Source organism: Orycteropus afer, unplaced genomic scaffold (assembly GCF_000298275.1).
Source record: "Orycteropus afer afer isolate SDZICR_OR568_19922 unplaced genomic scaffold, OryAfe1.0 scaffold00080, whole genome shotgun sequence".
Classification (NCBI taxonomy): Eukaryota; Metazoa; Chordata; class Mammalia; order Tubulidentata; family Orycteropodidae; genus Orycteropus; species Orycteropus afer.
In genome coordinates, this window is record NW_006921667.1 from 2,388,789 (window position 1) to 2,409,116 (window position 20,328).

The window sequence follows — 20,328 nt, forward strand, 5'->3', positions numbered from 1 at the left end:
GAAGTCTGGCGGTTCAAACCCACCAGCCACTCCTCGGAAGGAAGGTTGGGCAATCCTACTTCCGTAGTGATACTGCCTCGGAAACCCAAGGAGGGGCGCTATGAGTCAGGGCCGACTCGACGGCACATAACAACAACAACAACAATATGTAAACATTAAAAATCTACCATAATATGTATTTTAAAATACTATAAATGAGTGAAGAGACCCCCAAATGGAGCATTGCTTAGGCTTCTCTCAACTCTGAGAGGTTCGAGGGAAGGAGAGTGATGTGCTCAATTTTACACTGTTAATGAGTCTCAGACCTGGGATTCACACCAAAATGTGTCAGGTCCCAGAGCTCAGATACTTTCTATTGTGTCTTGAGCCCACAAGACAAGGGACAGTCATCCCAAGTGTAACATTTTTCAGAAAAGCACTGCCAGTGGACATTTCCTGTAAGACACTGCAGCCAGCACCACGCCCTCTACTGGATAGGCCCCAGACATTCCTGAAGCAGGACTCAGGCCCCTGACTCTCTTCCTTGACCTCTAGGAGCCTCTTCTGGGAGGTACTGGCCAGATTGCTGAGGAATCTTCTCATCATGCAGACTTAGACATGGGCCTTGGTGGCCCTAAAGCTTTTCCTGAGTTGTTCCTTTGCAGCCCACTGCACTCTTCAGTAAGGCCATGACATCACCACATGGCTAGGGATGGGAAACATGGTGTTTTATGTGATCGTGGGAGTATGTGTTAGCATGTGGGAGTGTGTTGTGTGCAAATGTGTGTAAGAATGTGTGAATGTGTGAGCATATATGTGAACATGGATAAATGTGTTAGTGTGTGTAGGTAAAGGTTATGTGAATGTGTGTTTATGTGAGCATGTATGAGTATGAGATGATGTATGTGTGTGTGAGTGTGTTGAAGTATATGGGTGAGTGTGTTTAAGTGAATGTTATGTGAATGTGTGTGTATGTGAGCATGTGTGAAAGTGTGAGATGGTGTATGGATATGCATGTATGAAGTATATGGGTAAGTGTGTTAGTGTGTGTAGATGAATGTCATGTGAGCATATATGAGTGTGTGCAAGTGTTTCTATGGGTATATCTATGAGTATGTCTTAGCATACATATGAGCATTGTAAGTATATGTGAATGTGTACAAATGTGAGTGTGTGGAGCATGTATAAGTGTGTGTGAGACTGTGTGTGTATCTGTATGAAAATGTCAGATTTGGAATTGATCGGTGGGGATCAGAAGGGAGTCTTCTTAGAGAAGCACAGCACTGGCCATGTGACTGCACAGCTTTCCCACATTTTTAATAGATAGCTACTGGCAGTAGCCAACACACATGGAGGTCACTGAACAGAAAGACGATAGGAGTATCCTATGAAACCTGTCTTCATCCCACCATTTTCTTCCCTATCAGTCTTAAAGTTCTCCCTAGCACATGGTGGATAAATTCTAAACTCCTCATCCTTAAACTCAAGGAGTCAACTAGTCACAACCTAAGAAGGAGTTGGCCCCAAGCCTCTCATCCCCATCTTTAAAATGAGATAATAATGCTTAATTTCAGTTATTGTGGGAAACTAGTCAAAATCAATGAACAGTGTCTAATATATTGCTAAATAATGTGGTATCCTTTCTCTGTCTTATTCTCCCTGACCCTTCCCTTTCTCCACTCTGTCCTCTCACAGTTGCCAACAGTGTAGCCTCCATTTCAGGGTCTGTGTCTTGACCATTATCCCCAAGCAACCTTCTTCTCCATAGCACTGCCCCACTGAGGAGTCCAGCTCACTGGCTGACCCTTGCCCTGCACCTCCTACTGCCTGCCTATAGCCCTTTGCACCCTGTCAACCAGATGCTCACCTTTCCTGAACCTATCCCTCCTTCCTTCACCTCTCACTCATCACTCCACATCTTCATGTGTGAGAGTCCCCAGTAGAGTGTGCAGACCCCACTCTCCAGCCACCCTAGAGAGTTCATGTGCTGCTAGGCCCATGCCCTCAATTTACTCTGCCTGGTTTTTGCTTAACATTCCCACTTGGAGAACATGGAAGGCACCTTACAAACCGACCCTCTGTATCTACTGCTGAGAACAAGGCAGCCACCTAAAGCATCCCTGGATCTCTGCTATTGCTCTCCTGCCTATGAGAGGACTCTACCTTAGCCCAGCTGAGGATATATTTGCCTATAGGGAAGGGGGATTCTCCAGAGGTTTTTTTCTCCCAGAGGAAAGAGGCACCTTCTACCCTTATCCCAACCCTGAACTGGCCCAGATGTCAGTCCTACCTACCTTTCGGATGCCTTCTGAAGGACTGGACACACAGTTGTCAGCCCCACCATTCTTGCTGATGGTCCTCCAGAGTTCAGCAAACGTGCTGTCCTGTTCCAGGGGGTTGGTGCCCTTGGCTCGGAAATACTCATACACGGCAGAGTCCCGGACGGTGCCATAGGAGAGCTCCACTTGTTTGGAGAGGTCCTGGAATGTCCTGAAAGACAGAAAGACAGGATGGTTTTGGTGCATGCCACAAACTCACACTGAAGTTGCCCCCCATCTTATAGCCATGACTTGCCCATCGTCCACCCTCATTCAAACCCCAGCAGTTGTGACTCCAGCAGCCCCAAATGCACTTTATGACAGCCTCATTCTACTACAGTGATGTTACCTCGCCACAGACTACCTCTGTAAAATTGAGTCCTATGCTCAAGGTAGGTTCTAGTCACTTCTTGATCACAGCCAGCTACCCAGAGGAAGCGAGTAGTTGAACCTGTGGGCTCAGGACCATAGTTGCAGGGGCCAACAAGCTCAATTGGCATAACATACTACACAAAACATTATTCCACCTCCTACTTTGGTAAGTAGCGACTGGGATCTTAAAAGCTTTCAAGCAGCCATCTAGATGCAACAATGGGTCTTTCCTCATCCAGAGGAAAAAAAAAAAAAGGAAGAAAACCAAAGATTCATGGAAACAATTAGTCCTAGAGACTGGTACACCATGCGATCTGCAGTCTATATGTCTATGAGACCAGAAGAACTAGATGGTGCTCTGCTACCACTGTCAACCATTCGGAGGGGGATCTATGTAGGAGATCCTAGATAGAAAGGGAGAACAATGTGGAACAAAACTCAAAATCATTTGACAAAAAAAAAGGTAGGGTGGGACAGGTTTGCTGGTCTGATAGAGCCTGGTGGACCCACTGTGACTATGGCCCCTAGCTACCCTTCAAGTCTGGAATTGAACCCACACCTGTGACTTCCAGCCAAACAAAAGACAGGCATATGAGTTGAACATTTACCTGAGGTAGATACACTCCTTGGAGAGAACAATCATGGGAGAAAGAAGAGCTGTTTATGTACAGGGAGACAGCTCAGGGAGCAGGAGGGCATGGAGGGATGGACACAGGGAAGAGGTAACTATCGGAAGGAAGTGGGAGGGGAACTGTTGCCTTGGGGTAAATTGTAGCCAATGTTATGAGACAAAGTGTTTGTGAACTGCTGTATGGAAATTGAATTTGCTCTGTAAACTTTCACTCAAATCACAATAAAAATAAAATAAAATAAAATAAAAAATATTAAGTCCTATGCTGAGTTCAGGGGATGAGGGGGCAAATAAAACATGGTTCTTGCCTTCAAGGAGCTTACAATCTAGCAAGAGACATAAAAGACAATCATAATTTTAAATAATCGGGGTGAAAATGTGAAGCTATCCTCAACAGGGATTGGACAGGACATAGAAACATGCTGGCAAGATGTCCAGTAATGGCACTGGGTTCCTGACACTCATGGCCAGTGTGTGGCAGACATGCTCAGTGACAGTGTCCTCATACAATCTTGCAGAAATTCTGGAGTTTTAGCCAATGCTTGCTTTTCCAGCACCCCTGACAAATGTATTTTTCAAGAAAATAAAGAAATCTGAATTTTTATATGAAACCTCCTGATTATTAAATGTTGACAATTAGTTTAAAAATGTTGTATGGGCCACCATGATAAAGATAAGACAAAGCAATTCTGAGACACCTTGGTTTGCAAGATCTGGTGCCCATGGAAGAGAGGCAGGTGACAACAGCCAGGTATACATGTTGGAGAGAGGGGTGCTACAGAGAGGGCTCATCAGCAACCTAAAAGCCTGTTGGGGAGGGGGTATATTCAGACCACTGCAGGGCCACCTTCTTCAAAGAGTCACTCCATGGTGTTCATTCAACCTCTGCTACCATCTCAGATACAGGGCTCAGTCTTCATTTCAATATTTTTATAGATGTAAGGAAACAAAATATCAAATTCAACAAAGAAATCTTTCTAATTATTGTTCATTTTTTTTATCTAATTGAAGCAAGATGTTCCTTTCCTTGAAGGGCCCCAAGGGTTGTAACTCTGTCTTAATTTGCCTGTAATGATAGGAAGGGGAATTTTTTCCCCATGTTTTTATTTTTCTCATGGTAATACAAACAAACACAAGGCATTGATGAATGGAAAACATCAGGATGAATTACACAGTTGAGTCTAAATACTGAACTGCTCTAAATTACTGCAGTTTCCACAAGTATGAAATGAATGAATAATGACCAAGGATATTGGAACTACTGTTTCATCCCCACATTTGAAATGGAGATTTCCTCTCTCCCCATGTCCAAAGGCTTAGGGAATATCTCCCTGAGACAGCATGCAGCCTGAATGTTTATGGTTTCAACCCATTTCTGTTCCACAATAATTCACTGTGCCTGCCTTGTAACACCACCTCCATCTTCCTGTGCCAGCCTCACACTCAGCCCCCTGGCCTCCATCCATCTTCTTCTATGGCCACAGGTCTATGCTGAGGGCTTTCTCCCATCTCAGATAGATACCCCCTCATTCTGAAAAGGTTTCCAAGCTGAATAATACGCCAGCACACAGGAGGTGCTGTTGTAACATTTCAGAGTAGATAAAGGCAAGCCTACTTGGAAGTCTGAGCAGCAGGATCTGACTATACCAAGCAGTCACCTGCCTGGGCAGTCATCCTCTAAGCAGAGTGTACACACAGATCTGGTAGGGGCACAAATGGAGAAATAAAGGAGGACAGGGACAAGGAATACTAACTAGCCAGGTTGCTAACTCAACACTGACAACCAACAGAAGACAGATGGTTAAGTCCGATAAGATGCCCGTCTGAGCTAGCAAGGGAAGCTGAGCCAGGAGAAGTCTGTACGCACGGTACACATACTTTAGTACTTTTCTCAAATCAGCAGCAATAACTGCTAAGAAGCATCCAGGCCCAGCACAAAAAGAGGAAAGAGATCTGGCCATTATAGACGGGCTGTCTATAAACCCACTGTGCATGATATTACTGGCTGAAGTCATTCGACCATTTATTTAATTGAATTTTATTGAACATTTACTAGGAAAACCACAGTGACAAGCAGTTGCTGTTGTTAGTTGTTATTGAGTTAACCCCTGGCTCATGGCAATGCAATGAACAAAATAATGAAATGCTGCCCAGCTGTGCGCTATCTCCATGATATGTTGAGTCAGATCATTGTGATGCACAGAGTTTTCACTGACTGATTTTCAGAAGTACATTCTCAAACTTTTCCTTCTATTCCATCTTAGTGTGGAAACTCTGCTAAAACCTCTTCAGCATCATAATAACACATAAAACCACCACTGACAGATGAGTGGTGGTTACACATGAGTCACCTGCAGACTCAGATGATAATCTGGGGATATATAAACCAATGATGAGCATGGAGATGCCAAAACTCCCCTGGCATACACGCTGTCCATGGACCATGCTGGGGCAGCTCCCTGAGAAGTTAGGGAACTCGTGATGAGAAGAGCAGCTCTGGCAGGATGTCTTCCACAGAACAGCCCCAAGCTTCTCATTTAGGTCTAGATTTAATCATGAAGTATCACCTTGCAAGTGTGTACACTTCAAAACTTCTCCCATCCTGTGGTCTGTTCCTGATTTTCTTACTCCACCTTTTGATAATGTATAGTGTTGGAATGCTGCCATGGCAAAGCCTCTCCCCTCCAAGCTTATTTTTTTAAATAGTCTTTAATTTTAGAACAGTCTTATGTTTACAGAAACCCTGCGAAAATTAAAGCTCCATAAGCCCTCCTACCCCCTCCACACTGTTTCAACTATTAATATCTTGCATTCTTGTGGTACATTTGTTCTAATTGATGAACCAATGTTGCTATATTACTGTTATTGACTAACCCCCATAGTTTACATTAGGGTTCACTTTTTGTGCTGAACAGTCCTATTAGTGCATAATGTCATGTGTGCACATTTACAGTATCATGCAGAATAGGTTCACTGCATTAAACAATGTGTCCTACTGAAACTGCATTTGGGGCCAAGGAAAGAAGAATCTTTGCCTCTTCTGCCTGGGATTTCTGATTTTAGGGGTCTCTCCTAGCTGAAATCATGACTAACTCCTACGAACATATCATACTGTCTCACAAAAAAGACTTGGCAAAAGGGTCCCTTGCCTTTAACAACAGATTCTCCAACTCAACATGCACCTCCTGAAAGTCCTGTAATGTCTCCTTCAGCTATGACCAAAGCATCACCTCCCTTATCACGTCTTTCTCCATAAATCAATCTTATTATTTCCTAGATACATTTCTATTAACAAAGAGATAAATGTGTTTAAAGCATGAGAAAAATCAATAATACAGAATTTGTAAATAACTTTGCATATTAAAGAAATATTTACATTGGCAATGGAGATAAATACACTCACTTGCAACAAGAGCATAATCAATATACAGTGTGTATACAACAAATTTCAACAACTGCTGGCATATTATAACCATGGGTAAGAAACATCTAAATCCTGAAGCCTTATCACTCTTCTGTTGGGAGAACACAAAGTAGCAGCATAGCCTGGAAGGCACTGGAGGATGGTGTGTTCATCCTCCTACCTTGAAGCTACAGCCCACGATGACTTCACTATGATCCCAGCAGTATCATTTTTCTGGCTTTTGTGTCTGACCCTACAGGAAACACTACTGCACAAGTCAGCTGAGATTGCCAGGTGAGGTTTCCACAGCTTGCATCCCAACAACCCACCTTCCTACCCATTCCTTTGCCACCTGTGTTTCCTCTCCCAGGCCTCCTCCCTTGTGATGTCTCATATCTGGGCTTGCCCACATGTTCCTTTCTCTCCTACCAGACCTGGGACCTTCAAAGTTGACAAGACCTCAGGGGAAAGCTGGGCCATGTAAAGGCATTCTCAGCATTGGAATCTGAAATGTTTCCTAAGAATTTTATTTGTCCTTTCATTTAAAAAAATAATTTTCCTGAGCCCCTGCTTGCATCAGGCACTATCCTAGGGATACTGCATCAACAGTACACAGTCCCTGCTCCTATGCACTTTCCATAGTGGAGATGGCAGGAGAGAAAACACATCCATGAACCATAATAGAAGGACAAATAATTATGTCATGCAGGGTCAGAGAACTTTCTGAAAAAGACCAAATAGTACATATAGGACATATGCTAAGCTCTGAGAGCCACTTACTACTCTGTTGCATATTCTATATTTTGGTTTTGGTTTTGGTTTTTAAAAACACTTTTAAAATGTGAAGGAAAAAACAATAATAATCTTGGCTTGTAAATTATACAAAAACAAGCTGCAGGTCAAATTTGACCTGCAGGGGTATAGTTTGCTGACCATTGATGCAATGTATCAAGTGATGAGAACTGCTGCAAAGCAAAATAAAGTAGAACCAGGATTATAGAAAATGGTGGAGGATATGATTATATATGGCAATCAGGTTGGGTATTTTAGCCATTAGAGTTGACATCTGGGGCACTTGTTTCTCCAACACATTTCCTTTTGCTGAACTGAGAGGAGGCAAGAGGATAGAGAAACATGTGGAAGGGAAGGGCTGATACTTGGAGAAGTTACACCCACCAGAGGAGCAGTGACAGGTGCACAGGCCTGGAGTCATCCTACCACTCTCTCTAATTTGAAATTAGGCCCCTAAACAGTGACACCACTAAATTCAGCTGGCCTGGGGTAAGGATGTTCGTGTGTTCAACAGGTTCCTTTTAACACCAAACTAGGCATGATTCTGAGTGGTTGTCTCAGTGACTGCAGAGGACAATCCTGGCTCTGGAGACTGTCAGGGTGATATGTGAGGGCACCAAGTGCATATGAGGGTACATGACCCATCACATGAAAATCTACCTTTGTAGGATGTAGGAGGTAACATAGCCCTTCTTCAAATGGGTGCCTTGTGAGCCACAGAGGCCTGGCGAGGGCTCCCTCTCTCCCTAACCTGCCCTCCACATCCTTTCTTTTCCAGATCCTAGTTCGTTGATTGCTACTGAAATTGAAAGGAGCTCAACATAAACCACTAACAACAAATGAACAAATCCAAAGGTGTTGTATATTTCCATTCTTATAAAAGATAATCATTAATAAATGTAAATATGTATAAGAGTAAAAATTAGAGGAATAAATAGTGAGACATACACACTTAAAAAAGAATTATAAGATTTGCATTTTTATCATGTGGTAAACCAAAATGAAATCTGAATGATTTTAAAAATTCTTTTGTGACCCAAAAGTCAATTCTGGGCATTGGGAGCTTGGCTCTTAGCTCTAGTTTTGCCTGTGTTTCTGCCACCTCTGCCTGGGCTAACCACCTAATGCAGTCAAGATTTATCTGGAAGAAGGTGGACTCTCTCCCAGACCCCACCAAATGCTTACCTGGCCGGCCATAAGGAGTGGGTTGAGATGGGCCTGGGCTACTTGCATCTTCACATGTACCCCCAGAAAACTTCAGGCTGCCTTGAGCATGCAAAGCCAGGCAGGAATAAGTCTCCCACATCAAGGTGGGTGAGAGTTTTCCTCACAGCTACAGTTTCTTCCTGGATTCAACCCAAGCTGTTGTCCTGGTCCAATGCTGACTGGGGAGGTCAGAAATGAGTTACTGAAATGAGGGTGTAAGTGCCATTTATATCTGATGTGCCAAACAGCCTAGACCTGGAACCAAGCAGGGCTCAGAACCTCAGAAACAGGCAGAAACTTGCATTCAATTAGATAACTGTATGCCAGATGTCAAACAGAAGGTCCATCTAGGGGCAGATGTCCATTGTCTGCACCTTCACTCAGTCAAACTGGGGATGTCAAATGACATACCCAAAGAGGAAATGGCCTGTAAATCCCTCTGGGCTCTAGCTGCTGCTTATTCCAGTCTCTGCACAGGCAACCCTCCTCTCACAAGCTCTCTCTGCCCCTAACTGTTCTCTTGGGCTGCCTACCTGGCCTAACTTTCCCTGGCATCCTGATGCCACAAAACCTACACATCCTTAAGCAAGCAGTGCAGCTGTGGCAGGAAGACTTCCCACCCCAGAACCAGGCCCCATCTACATGTTCTGGGCTTAGCCCTATTCTTATATTTGGTGGTTAAACAGATAAAACATTTAGCTGCTAAATAGAAAGTCAGCAGTTCAAACACACCAGCTTCTCTGTGGAAGGAAGATGAGCCAGTATACTTCTGTAAAGATTTGCAACCTTGAAAATTCAATGGGGGTCACTTTGAGTCAGCATTGATTCAAATGGCAGTGTGTCTGGTTTGGTTTGCACTTCATGTGTCTGCTTGTGTGCCTGACTCCTCACTTTGATAATGAGTTCCCTTAGGGGCATGGACTCTGCCTCTCTCTGGGTCACTATCATCCTTATATCATCTGGAAGGTAATAGGTACTAAGCATTGACTCAAATGGCAGTGTTTCTGGTTTGGTTTGCACTTCATGTGTCTGCTTGTGTGCCTGACTCCTCACTTTGACAATGAGTTCTCTTAGGGGCATGGACTCTGCCTCTCTCTGGGTCACTATCATCCTTATATCATCTGGAAGAAAATAGGTACTAAATTCATGTCTTCTGGTTTAAAATAACTTTCTACCTACTCTGTTTTTAACTGAATGACTGAATATGACTAGGAAACAATACCAATGACTGATATAACTCTAGAATCATGATAACTGACTTCAAGTACACCCTTGATGGATACCTTCTAAATCCCCCAGTCACTGTTCCACTCTTAGATGACTTATAAAATGATCCTGTTTCTTATTGCTTAAGGAAGTAGAAGCAATAAGTAGAGAACTTTCCATATCTCACTAAATACCCAATTGTCTCCTTTTAATATAATGCCTCTTTCCTTGCTCCTATTTATGTTCAGCTCTGTTTGCCTCCTAGATCCCAAATATTCTTGTCTTCTCAAGTACATTACTCTTCTAATTGTCATCTCTACCTCCTCTATCATGAAATTGCTTCTCTCTATGGATCATTTCCATCAGCATAAACACACATCTTCTATCTTAAAAAAAAAAAAAAAGATTCTCTTTGACACCATATCTCCCTCTAACTACCATCTTAATTCTTCAAGAGAGTCATCTATGATTGTCATTTCCACTTTCTTTCTTCTTATTTTTCATGAACCTCTGGTAGTGTAGTGCCTAAGGCACTTGACTGCTAACCAGAAAGGCTGGCAGTTCAAATCCACCAGCCACTCCTCAGAAGAAAGGTTGAGCAATCTACTTCTGTAGTGAAACCACCTCAGAAACCTAAGAAGGAGTCACTGTGAGTCAGGTCTGACTCAAAGGCATATAACAACAACAACCTTCATCAGATTCACATCACACCACTGAATCAAAGCTATTCTTGTCATAGCCATTGATGATCTTGCAAATACAGTATCCAATTATCCATCCTCACTTTACCCCAAGTACCTGATCATTCTATCCTTGCTGAAGCCCTTCCTTCTCTTAGTTTCCTAGATACCACTCTATCCTAATTCTCCCACCTCACAGGCTTCTCTTTATAGTTTCCTTTCCTAATTCATCTTTCTATTCCCAAACTCTGAGTCTTGAGGTTTCCCAATGCTCAGTCAACAGATGTCTTCTCTTATTGTACTATTTCTGCCATGATCTCATCAAGTCCATTAGCAGTAGATATCATCTATCCACTAATGATTCTCAGCTGGACCACCCAGCCCAGCTGGACCACCCAGCCCAACTGACCCAGCCACTCTGGGCAACTGCCCATTTACCATTCTTGTTTGGATTTCTAACAGGTTCCCAGAGTAAATAGGCCCAAACCCAAACCCTTGAATTGCCAACTGTGCCTCATTACCACACCTATTCTTCCTCTTTGTTCTTCTATTCTTTGTGATGCTGAGGCCAAAAGCTTTGGGGCCACCGCTACCTCCTCTCTTCTTGCATACCTCATAGATAATTTAAACATGTATGATTTCTTCTATTATCAACATAGATACAGAATCTGATCACTTCCCATTATGTTCACCATGGACTACTCTATGTTGTACCTGGATATTGGAATAGTCTCCCCTACAATCTCCCTGCTTTTCCTTTTAGCCTCTATGTTATATTCCTTTAATAGCAAGCATAATGATACCATAAATGGTAAAATCTTAGTCAGATCACATTACTTCATTGCTCAAAACCTTCTGATAGCTTCTCACTTCTCAAAGAATATACCAAACCTCACATGGCCTGAAACGTCCTGCACTGATGACATCTGTTCTCACCATACTGGTCTCCTTGCCTTCTGTGTTAGGACTTTTGTAATTTTTTCTTCCCCTTATCCTGACATATTCTTCCCTAGGATCTCTAATTGGCTCAATCTTGAGTTTCTTGGGTCTGTGATCAAATGTCACCTTCCTCATGAGGCCTTTGCTGACAACCATGTATAAAATATCATCCCTCTTAAATCATATGATAAAAATAAAGAAACATATCATATTGTGACATATGTCAGTTCTCCCTGTTGGATGGGGCTATGTCACAAGTGTCTACAAACAGGGTGATAAACCATTCCAGTTTATCTGGGACCAACAAATTCCCTAGGATGTGGGGGCTTTTAGTGCTAAAATCAGGGGATTTTTTTAAAAAGTAGGACTGAATTTTTATCCTACCTACAACAGTGCCTAGGACACAGTACATATTCTAATAAATTCTGATTATAAACAGGAATTTACTACCAATTTGTCAGTTTGTCGTACTGTGGTGGGTTGTATACTGCTGTGATGTTGGAAGTTATGCCACAAATATTTTAAATATCAACAAGGTCTCCCCTGATGGATGGTTTCAGCAGAGCTTCCATAGTAAGACAGACTAAGAAGAAAGGCCTGTTGATCTACTTCCAAAGCACAGCCAGTGAAAACCTTATGAGTGACAATAAAACATTGTCGAGGCTCCTGTAACCAAAGTCCTATAAATATTGGCTCCATCCACCCATCCTACACTCTTCTGCTCCCTGGGACATGTACCTGGTCCTTCTGAGAGGAAAGGCAAGCTGCCTACTCCTTGGGATCGAATGTCAATAAAACCTGAAATAAAAACCCACTCTTGAAGTGGAGCTAAGATGATGATCTACTTAGATATTCCACACCATCCTTCTACATCAAAGGCCCAAGAAACCAAATGAAACAGATACAGATGATAATCCTAGAACCCTGGGCTTCAAATGAAAGAATAAAGAAGTAGATTAAACACTAATTGGAATGAGAAACTGAACAAAAGCAGGAAGTGAGGAGATATATGCAGTGGAAGTGCCTTGCCAATTGGCCTGGCACAGTGTTGCCATTTTGGCTCATTGCATGGAGTTTCAAGTGAGGAAATAGGAAAACAGCATCACAGAATACCCAATAATACAGTGTACACAAAGAGCATGAAGCAAGATGAGCAGAGCATAAGATAGATCTAAGAGAGAGAAGTGCAGTACAGTGTGTGAGAACTGCAAAGACTCAGGCAACCACAGAGCAGGGAGGAAGCCAGTAAATAGGGATGGAACCATTAACTAGCAGTATTCTCTGATCATTTGGGTTGAAGAACCATGCAGTGTCTATGTGAGTTGGTGGCTGGAAATGTTGAACTAAAAGCCTTCTCCCTCCCACCTCCTAATTACACTGAGTTAGGGTAGGAACCAGACAACTGGCTGCATTCATCTAGGAGTGCACCAGTGCCCATGTCAGTGAATGGCAGCTGGAGAAGTGTGATCTTCTCCCTTACCCCCACATCCTCCCAGTGACCAGAGGTATAGTCCCCATCACCCCTACTCACCCAGCAGCTGCCCTTCTCCCACCTGGTGGTCAGCCCAGCCCATCCACCTCACTTTCCCACAGCTCTTTGTTGCTTCACTTTCCCAGAAGCCTGTGGCATGTTCTGTAATAGGCAAGTTGCACTTTCATGGGTTATGTGCCAGACACAGCCTCTACAGTCAGCAGCTGGCATTCATACCTCTGTAGTTGCTGGCACTGGCACAGGGCACAGTCTTATACCTACTGCAGAACCACTTTTTTTTTTCTTCTTTTATTTTCTTTTTCCCTCTTCCAACCCATCCTTTTTTTTTTTTTTTTATGTCTTATCTGGCAGGAAATGGTAACTATGTCCATACTACTCAGACACATGCACTGCACCTACCACTGACTGCCCCATTCACTGGGAAAGCACCACAACACCATTTGGGTGATGACAGACAATGGCCAACACTCACCCAGTTCACCCTCAAATGCTCTACACACACAGTGGACAGAGACCCAGGCACACACTCACTACCACATACACCAGGAGACAAGCAGTGAGTTCCCAAGTGCTGCAAAACTAGTAACCACTGTAGCATGCCTGTCCTACCTGCCAGGATATATTGAAACAAAACAAACCAGGGTGAAACAAAACCAACATACAATCATCAAACAAATGCAATAACATATTAGCTCAGAAAGAACTATTTCAATTCACACAAAGAAATAAGACAAGGTGGCTTAAGCAAGTGCCCAAAATACAGGGCCAGAAAATCTTCCTGAGGAAGAAATGTTATTGGAACTACCTGATAAATAATTTAAAGTAAATATATTTATGATAAGTCAACAGATTAAGAAAGTGATCAAGGAAAACATAGACAAAATGAATGAAAACACAGACAAAACTAGAAAAAAATCAAGAAAACAGTATAAGAACAAATTGACAAAATAAATAGAAAACTAAAAACCATACAAAAACAGCAAATAGAAATCCAGAAGTTCAAAACTAAAATTTCAGAAATAGAAAACACAAAGGAAGATCAAAGGAATAGAATTAAATCAATGGAAGACAGAATAAGCAAAATTGAAGACAAATCCTTTAAAACTAATCTGTGAAAGGAGCAATCAAAAAAAAAAAAAAAAGAGAGAGAGAGAGAGAAAGAAAAAAAATGAAGAAAAAAGAAGAAAGCCTAAAAATTATGTGGGACACCATCAAGAATAAGAACTTACAAACTGCACCAGCACTCACACTGGTGGCTGGTGACCAGAAGGGTATGATCATCCCCTCATTACTCGCCCCTTGCCAGCTACCACATTGTACCACTCCATCCTCATCCACGCAGCAGCCAGTGACACAACTCTTATGCTACCGCTGCTCCATCTGAGGTTGGAGGCATGCCCTCATGGATTGGATCAGGCACCAGCTGGATGCCACCTCTCTGTTTGGAGGTACACACTCTCCATCTCTTCAGGTTGGCAAATTGCATCATCCTAGATTAAGCATCCACATCTGGCCATATCCTAAGCCAGAAGAAATTCCATCTTAGACTGGGTGCCCTGCCCCAGCCTCCTCCTCGGCTAGCAGAAATGTCATCCTGGACTGGGTATCCTGCTCCCAGTTGCCTCCTACGCTGGCAGAAGTCCCTTCTTGTACTGGTACCCTATCTGCATCCTCCCCCTAGGTTAGCAGAAGTGCCATCCTGGACAGGGTGACCCAATATTAGTCACCTCCTAGGAAGGCAGAAGTACTGTCCTAGAAAGGGTGCCCTGCCCTGAGCCATCTCCTAAGGTAGCAGAAATGCCATCCAGGACTGAAAGCCCTGCTCCCAGCTATCTCTTACACTTGTAGAAACTCCAACCCATACCAGGTGGCCCACCCCTCATGGCTTCATTGGCTTGCAATGTGTCCAGGACTGTACCAGGTGGTCTGCCACCTGCCACCTGCTCAGCCAGCAGGAGCACTAATCAGGTGTCCAATTCCCCTCCCCAGGTTTTCTTTTTCTTTTTTTTTTCTATCTTTTTTCTTCTTTCTTTTGTTTATTCTCATCTTTTTATTTTCTTTTGTTTTTTTTTTTAAAAGGAGCTCTGGTGGTGTAGTGGATAAGGCATTTGGCTGCTAAACAGAAAGGCAGTGGTTCAAACTCACCAGCCCTCCACAGGAGGAAGATGGAGCAATCTGCTTCTGTAAAGATTTACAGCCCCATAGAAAAGTTCTGGCAAGATGTTGGAATAGACAGACAAGCTACACAGACCCTCGGCAACAAAGCAATGAGAAACCAATGGAAAATGATACAGAAGATGATCCTGGAACCCTCAACTTTTAAGGGAAGGATAAAGAAGCAGAACTCTGGTAGCATAGTGCTTAAGGCACTTGACTGCTAACAAGAAGGCTGACAGTTCAAACCCACCAGCCACTTCTCGGAAGGAAGATGAGGCAATCTACTTCCGTAGTGATGTTGTTGTTGTTATGTGTTGTCGAGTCAGACCTGACTCATAGCGACCCCTCCTTGAGTTTCTGAGGCAGTATCACTACAGAAGCAGATTGCCCCATCTTCCTTCCAAGGAGTGGCTCGTGGGTTTGAACCGCCAGCCTTCTGGTTAGCAGATGGCTTGAACAAACAGGAGCTTATTCTTATAATTTGGAGACTTTAAGTCCAAGTTCAAAGTGCCAGTTGCTAGAGGCTGGGTGAAAGGCCCTCAACCTTGGGGTTCAGCTCTGTTTCCTGCTCCCAGCCCACTGGCTACATGCAGGGTCCAAGCATGCCATAGGTTAGAGACCATTACCAATGCTGCTTCTTATATACAGGAAGCAGACCACATACACAAAGTAGCTACTCAGCTGCTTTTCGATACCACCACAGAGTTGATTCCCAGTCTCATCCTGGGAAATAAAACTACCACCAGCTGCCCAGCCACTCAACCAGGCCCAGCCTAGTTGACATACAAATTTAACTACCACAGGAGACAAACAGAACTGTGGACTGCCAGCAGCTTTCCTGAGGCTGCAGTCATTTTGAAGGTGTGTGAATTATGGGTGTGGTCATTTTGGGTGTATGTAAGTGGTGTTCCTGGCTGCACAGCAATGTAGGGGTGGAGTCCACTTGCTGGGGAGACAGGTGATGACCCTGCAGGCTGCTGACAGGAAAAGTGTGATATTCCCCTTGTTGCTCTTGTGCCCCGCACCCTCTTGGTGAACAGGGGTGTGGCCATCCCCCCCCTCACCTTCTTAATCAGTCGGAATTCTATCCCAGTCTGTGCCTGACAGAGCCTCAGTGCTTTACCCCACCCCATACCATTTTGTTTCTGCTTTGAAATTATTCTTTTTATTTTCCTCCTTTTTTTCTCTCTCATTCTCATTCCTGGTTCTTGCCACCACCCAGCCTTTTTTTTCTCTTCCTTTTTCTATCTTTTGGTCCTTCCCATCCTTTTTGAAGTTTTCCCATTTTTTCTTTACTATTCTTTACTGTTGCTCTTTTTTTCTCATTTCTCTATCCCCAGATACTGTGGCTTTCTCCCCACACCCCCTGCCATTTTCTCATTATATTTCTTTTATCTTTTTTTAAAATATGTTGAAAACTATTTTTCTCATTTATTGCATTTCTTTTTTTGTATGACTGTTCTTGTTTGTGTATACAGTTTCATCGTTTTGTTCTCTTGTTTTCATCTTCTTGTTTTTTTTTTTTCTTTATAATTTATTTTTATCTTTTTTGTCTAATTGAGTGGGAGACAGCAACGATTCCTACACTGCTCAAATATACCTGCACCTCCTGTAGCCCTAGCCACTGAATGAGGGCCACCACTTACTTTTGCACTAATTGACCAATGATAGATGGAGGTAAATACCAGAGGGCCACCACTTACTTTTGCACTAATTGACCAATGATAGATGGAGGTAAATACCAGCTCAATTCACCCTTTATTGCTCCTTATGAACAGGTAAAAAAAATTAAGAATACACACTCTCATTCTCTATCACAACTACTGGGAGACCAGTGGTGAGTACCTGAGTGCTAACAGCCAGCAAACAGAGGAACACAGTACCTTGCTCACAGAGATGTATCAAATATTTGATATATTTGTGTGACCAAGGTATTGTGTATGTATATACATATATATATTTATATATTTGTGTGAATATATATATATGTATGTGTGTGTGTGTATATATATATATATATATATATATATTTAACTCTTTCATGAATCACATCAATATACAACCACAAATTAAACATGAATACAAAAACATCAAAATGTCTCAGGGACAACAGACCATCACAGCCCACACAAAAAAGCAAAATAAAGTAGTACAAACAAGGGACCAGGATACAAACCCAGAAAACATCCATGAGGAAGAAGCAGCATTGAAGTACCCTGATAAGGAATTTAAAATATTATATTTGGGTACCTTCAATGGATTGAGAAACAGATCAAGGAAAACACTGACAGGATCAAGAAAACACTGACAAAATTAAAGAAAAGACAGAAAAAAATTTCTTAAAAAAAAATTAGGAAAATAATACAAGAACAAATTGACAAAATAAACAAAAACTTATAAACAATACAAAAACAACAAATAAAAATCCAGAATATTAATATTAATATTTCAGAAATAGATAACACATTGAATGGACAAAGGGATAGAGTTGAAACAATGGTAGAAAGAATTAATGAGACTGAAGGAAAATATCTCAATACTACTATATTAAGGGATCAGTCAGACAAAAGACCAAAATAAAATGATGAAAGCCTAAGATTTATGTGGGATACCATCAAGAGGAATAACCTACATATAATTGGAATTCCACAACAGGAAGAGACACATGAAACCACAGAGAAAATTGTCAAATATTTGTTGGAAGAGAATTTCCCTAATTTCATGAAAGACAAGAATATATCCATTCAAATGAATTTCAGTGAACCCCAAACAAGATAGTCTCCAAAAGAAAATGACCAGGACATATCATGCTCAAACTCACCAAAACCAAAGACAAAGAAAGAATCCTGAAAGCAGCATAGGAAAAATGAAAAGTTATCTACAAAGGGCAACCAATAAGACTAAGCTCTGATATCTCAGCAAAAACCATGCAAGCAAGAAAGGAATGGGATTATATATACAAAAGCCTGAAAGAAAAAATTTCCAAGAATAATTATCCAGCAAAATTGTCCCTCAAATATGATGGTGAAATTAGGAGATTTTCAGATAAGCAGAAACTAAGGCAATTTGTTTAAATCAGACCATGCTAACAAAAGATGTTAAAGGGAGTCCTTTGGACAGCAAACAACAACTGATGATTAACATGCATAATTATATAATCCAGAAACTAAACCAGTTACAGAATTTTCCAAAAGTAAAATAAGCTTATAAGACCTTTTACAGGGAACCTGGAACATCAGTTGGTAAATGAGGACAGCTACAAACCAAAAAGAGGAAACAAATACTGTAGTTACAGAAATTCTAAATGGTGAGGCAAATAAGCTAATTGCAAGATAGAACAGACAGTTTTAAACTTGGGAAGAAAATAATAAATCACAGGGTAACCTCAAAGAAAAAATAATAGCCTTTGCAGCAAAATTGAAAAGTGGACAAGCACAAATATTTAGCAAATACCAAAACAACAGGAACAAAAGAGATAACATGATTCAAAAACATATTTTGTGCTCAGTGCACAAAATTATATGAAACAAAGAAATCAGCAACACAATGAAAAAAACACATAAAAAAGGTCATTGATAAATTCATACTTATCAATAATTACACTGAATGTCAATGGATTAAATTCCCCACGCAAGAGTTGCAGACTAGATAAGAAAACATGACCCATAAGTATGCTGTCTACAAGAGACTCACTATAAACACAAAGACAAAATAGACTAAAAATCAAAGTCTGGAAAAAAAGATATATCAAGCAAATGGAAAACAAAAAGAGCAGGTGCAGCGACATTAATTTCTGATAAAATAGACTTTAAGACAAAATTTATCATAAGGAAGGACATATAATGATTAAAAGATCAATTGCACAAGAGGACATAAGCATACTAGATATATACATACCCAATGAAAAAATCCCAAAATACAAAAATCAGATTTTAGTGGAATTGAAAAGATAAATAGAAGACTCCACAACAATAGTAGGAGACTTTAATACACCACTTTCAATAAAAGATAGAACTGGAAATAAACTCTACAAAGATGCAGAACTAAACAATATAACCCACCAATTTGACTTATAGACTCTACAGAGCACTTCACTCAACAACAGCACAATATACATCTTTTTCCAGCACATATGAAACATTCTCCAGGACGGACCATATGTTAGGTCACAAAACAAGACTTAATAAATTTAAAAACATTGAAATACTGCAAAGCATCTTCTCAGATCACAATGCCATAAAATTAGAAATCAACACTAGAAGGACTAATGGAAAAAGAGCAAACACATGGAAACTGAATAACACCTTCCTCAAAAAATGACTGGGTAATAGAAGAAATAAAAAAGAAAATTAAAAAATTCCTACACCAGAATGAAAATAAATTATACCAAAATCTTTGGGACACAGCAAAAGCAGTGATCAGAAGGCAATTTATAGCAATAGCTGTATCTGTCAAGAAAAGAAGAAAGAGCAAAATCAACAACTTAACTCAACATCTCCAACAATTAGAAAAAGAGCAGTAAAATAAGCATACTATTGCCAGAAATAATAATAATAATAAAGATATAATAAAGATTCAAGAAGTAATATATGAAACAGAAAATAGAACGGCAACAGAAAAACTCAGTAAGACTGGAAGCTGATTCTTTGAAAAGATTAATAAAATCGACAAACCACTGTCAAACTTAACAAAGGAAAAGGAGAAGATGACAATAACAAGAATAAGAAATGAAAGGGGTGACATCACAACAGAGCTAACAAAAATAAAAAGAATAATATTAGGATACTATGAAGAACTGTACTCCAACAAATTTGAAAACAGAAGAAATTGACAGATTTCTAGAAACATACTACTTACCTAAACTAACACAGACTGAGGTCGAAATTTTAAACTGACGCAGAACAAAATAAGACATTGAACAGGTCATAAAAAAATTACAAACAAAAAAGAGTCCTGGCCCAGATGGTTTTACTGGAGAATTCTACCAATTATTCAGAGAAGAGCTGACACCAATCCTACTCAAACTATTCCAGAACAAAGAAAAAGATGGAATCTTCCCAAATTAATTTTATGAAGCAACAATAACCCTGATACCAAAATCAGGCAAAGACACCACTAGAAAAGAAAACTACAGACCAATATCCTTCATGAAT

General features: G+C 41.2%; 1 protein-coding gene across 1 annotated transcript in view; it reads right to left on the reverse strand.

Annotated features, from left to right (window-relative positions):
- The window catches only part of GRID1 (glutamate ionotropic receptor delta type subunit 1), a 1,411,601-nt gene that overhangs the window by 77,483 nt on the left and 1,313,790 nt on the right, over positions 1–20,328 (reverse strand). Inside the window, exon 13 of the mRNA XM_007941430.2 lies at positions 2,274–2,469. Coding sequence (XP_007939621.1) covers positions 2,274–2,469 — 196 coding nt within the window. The remainder of the gene's footprint in view (positions 1–2,273; positions 2,470–20,328) is intronic.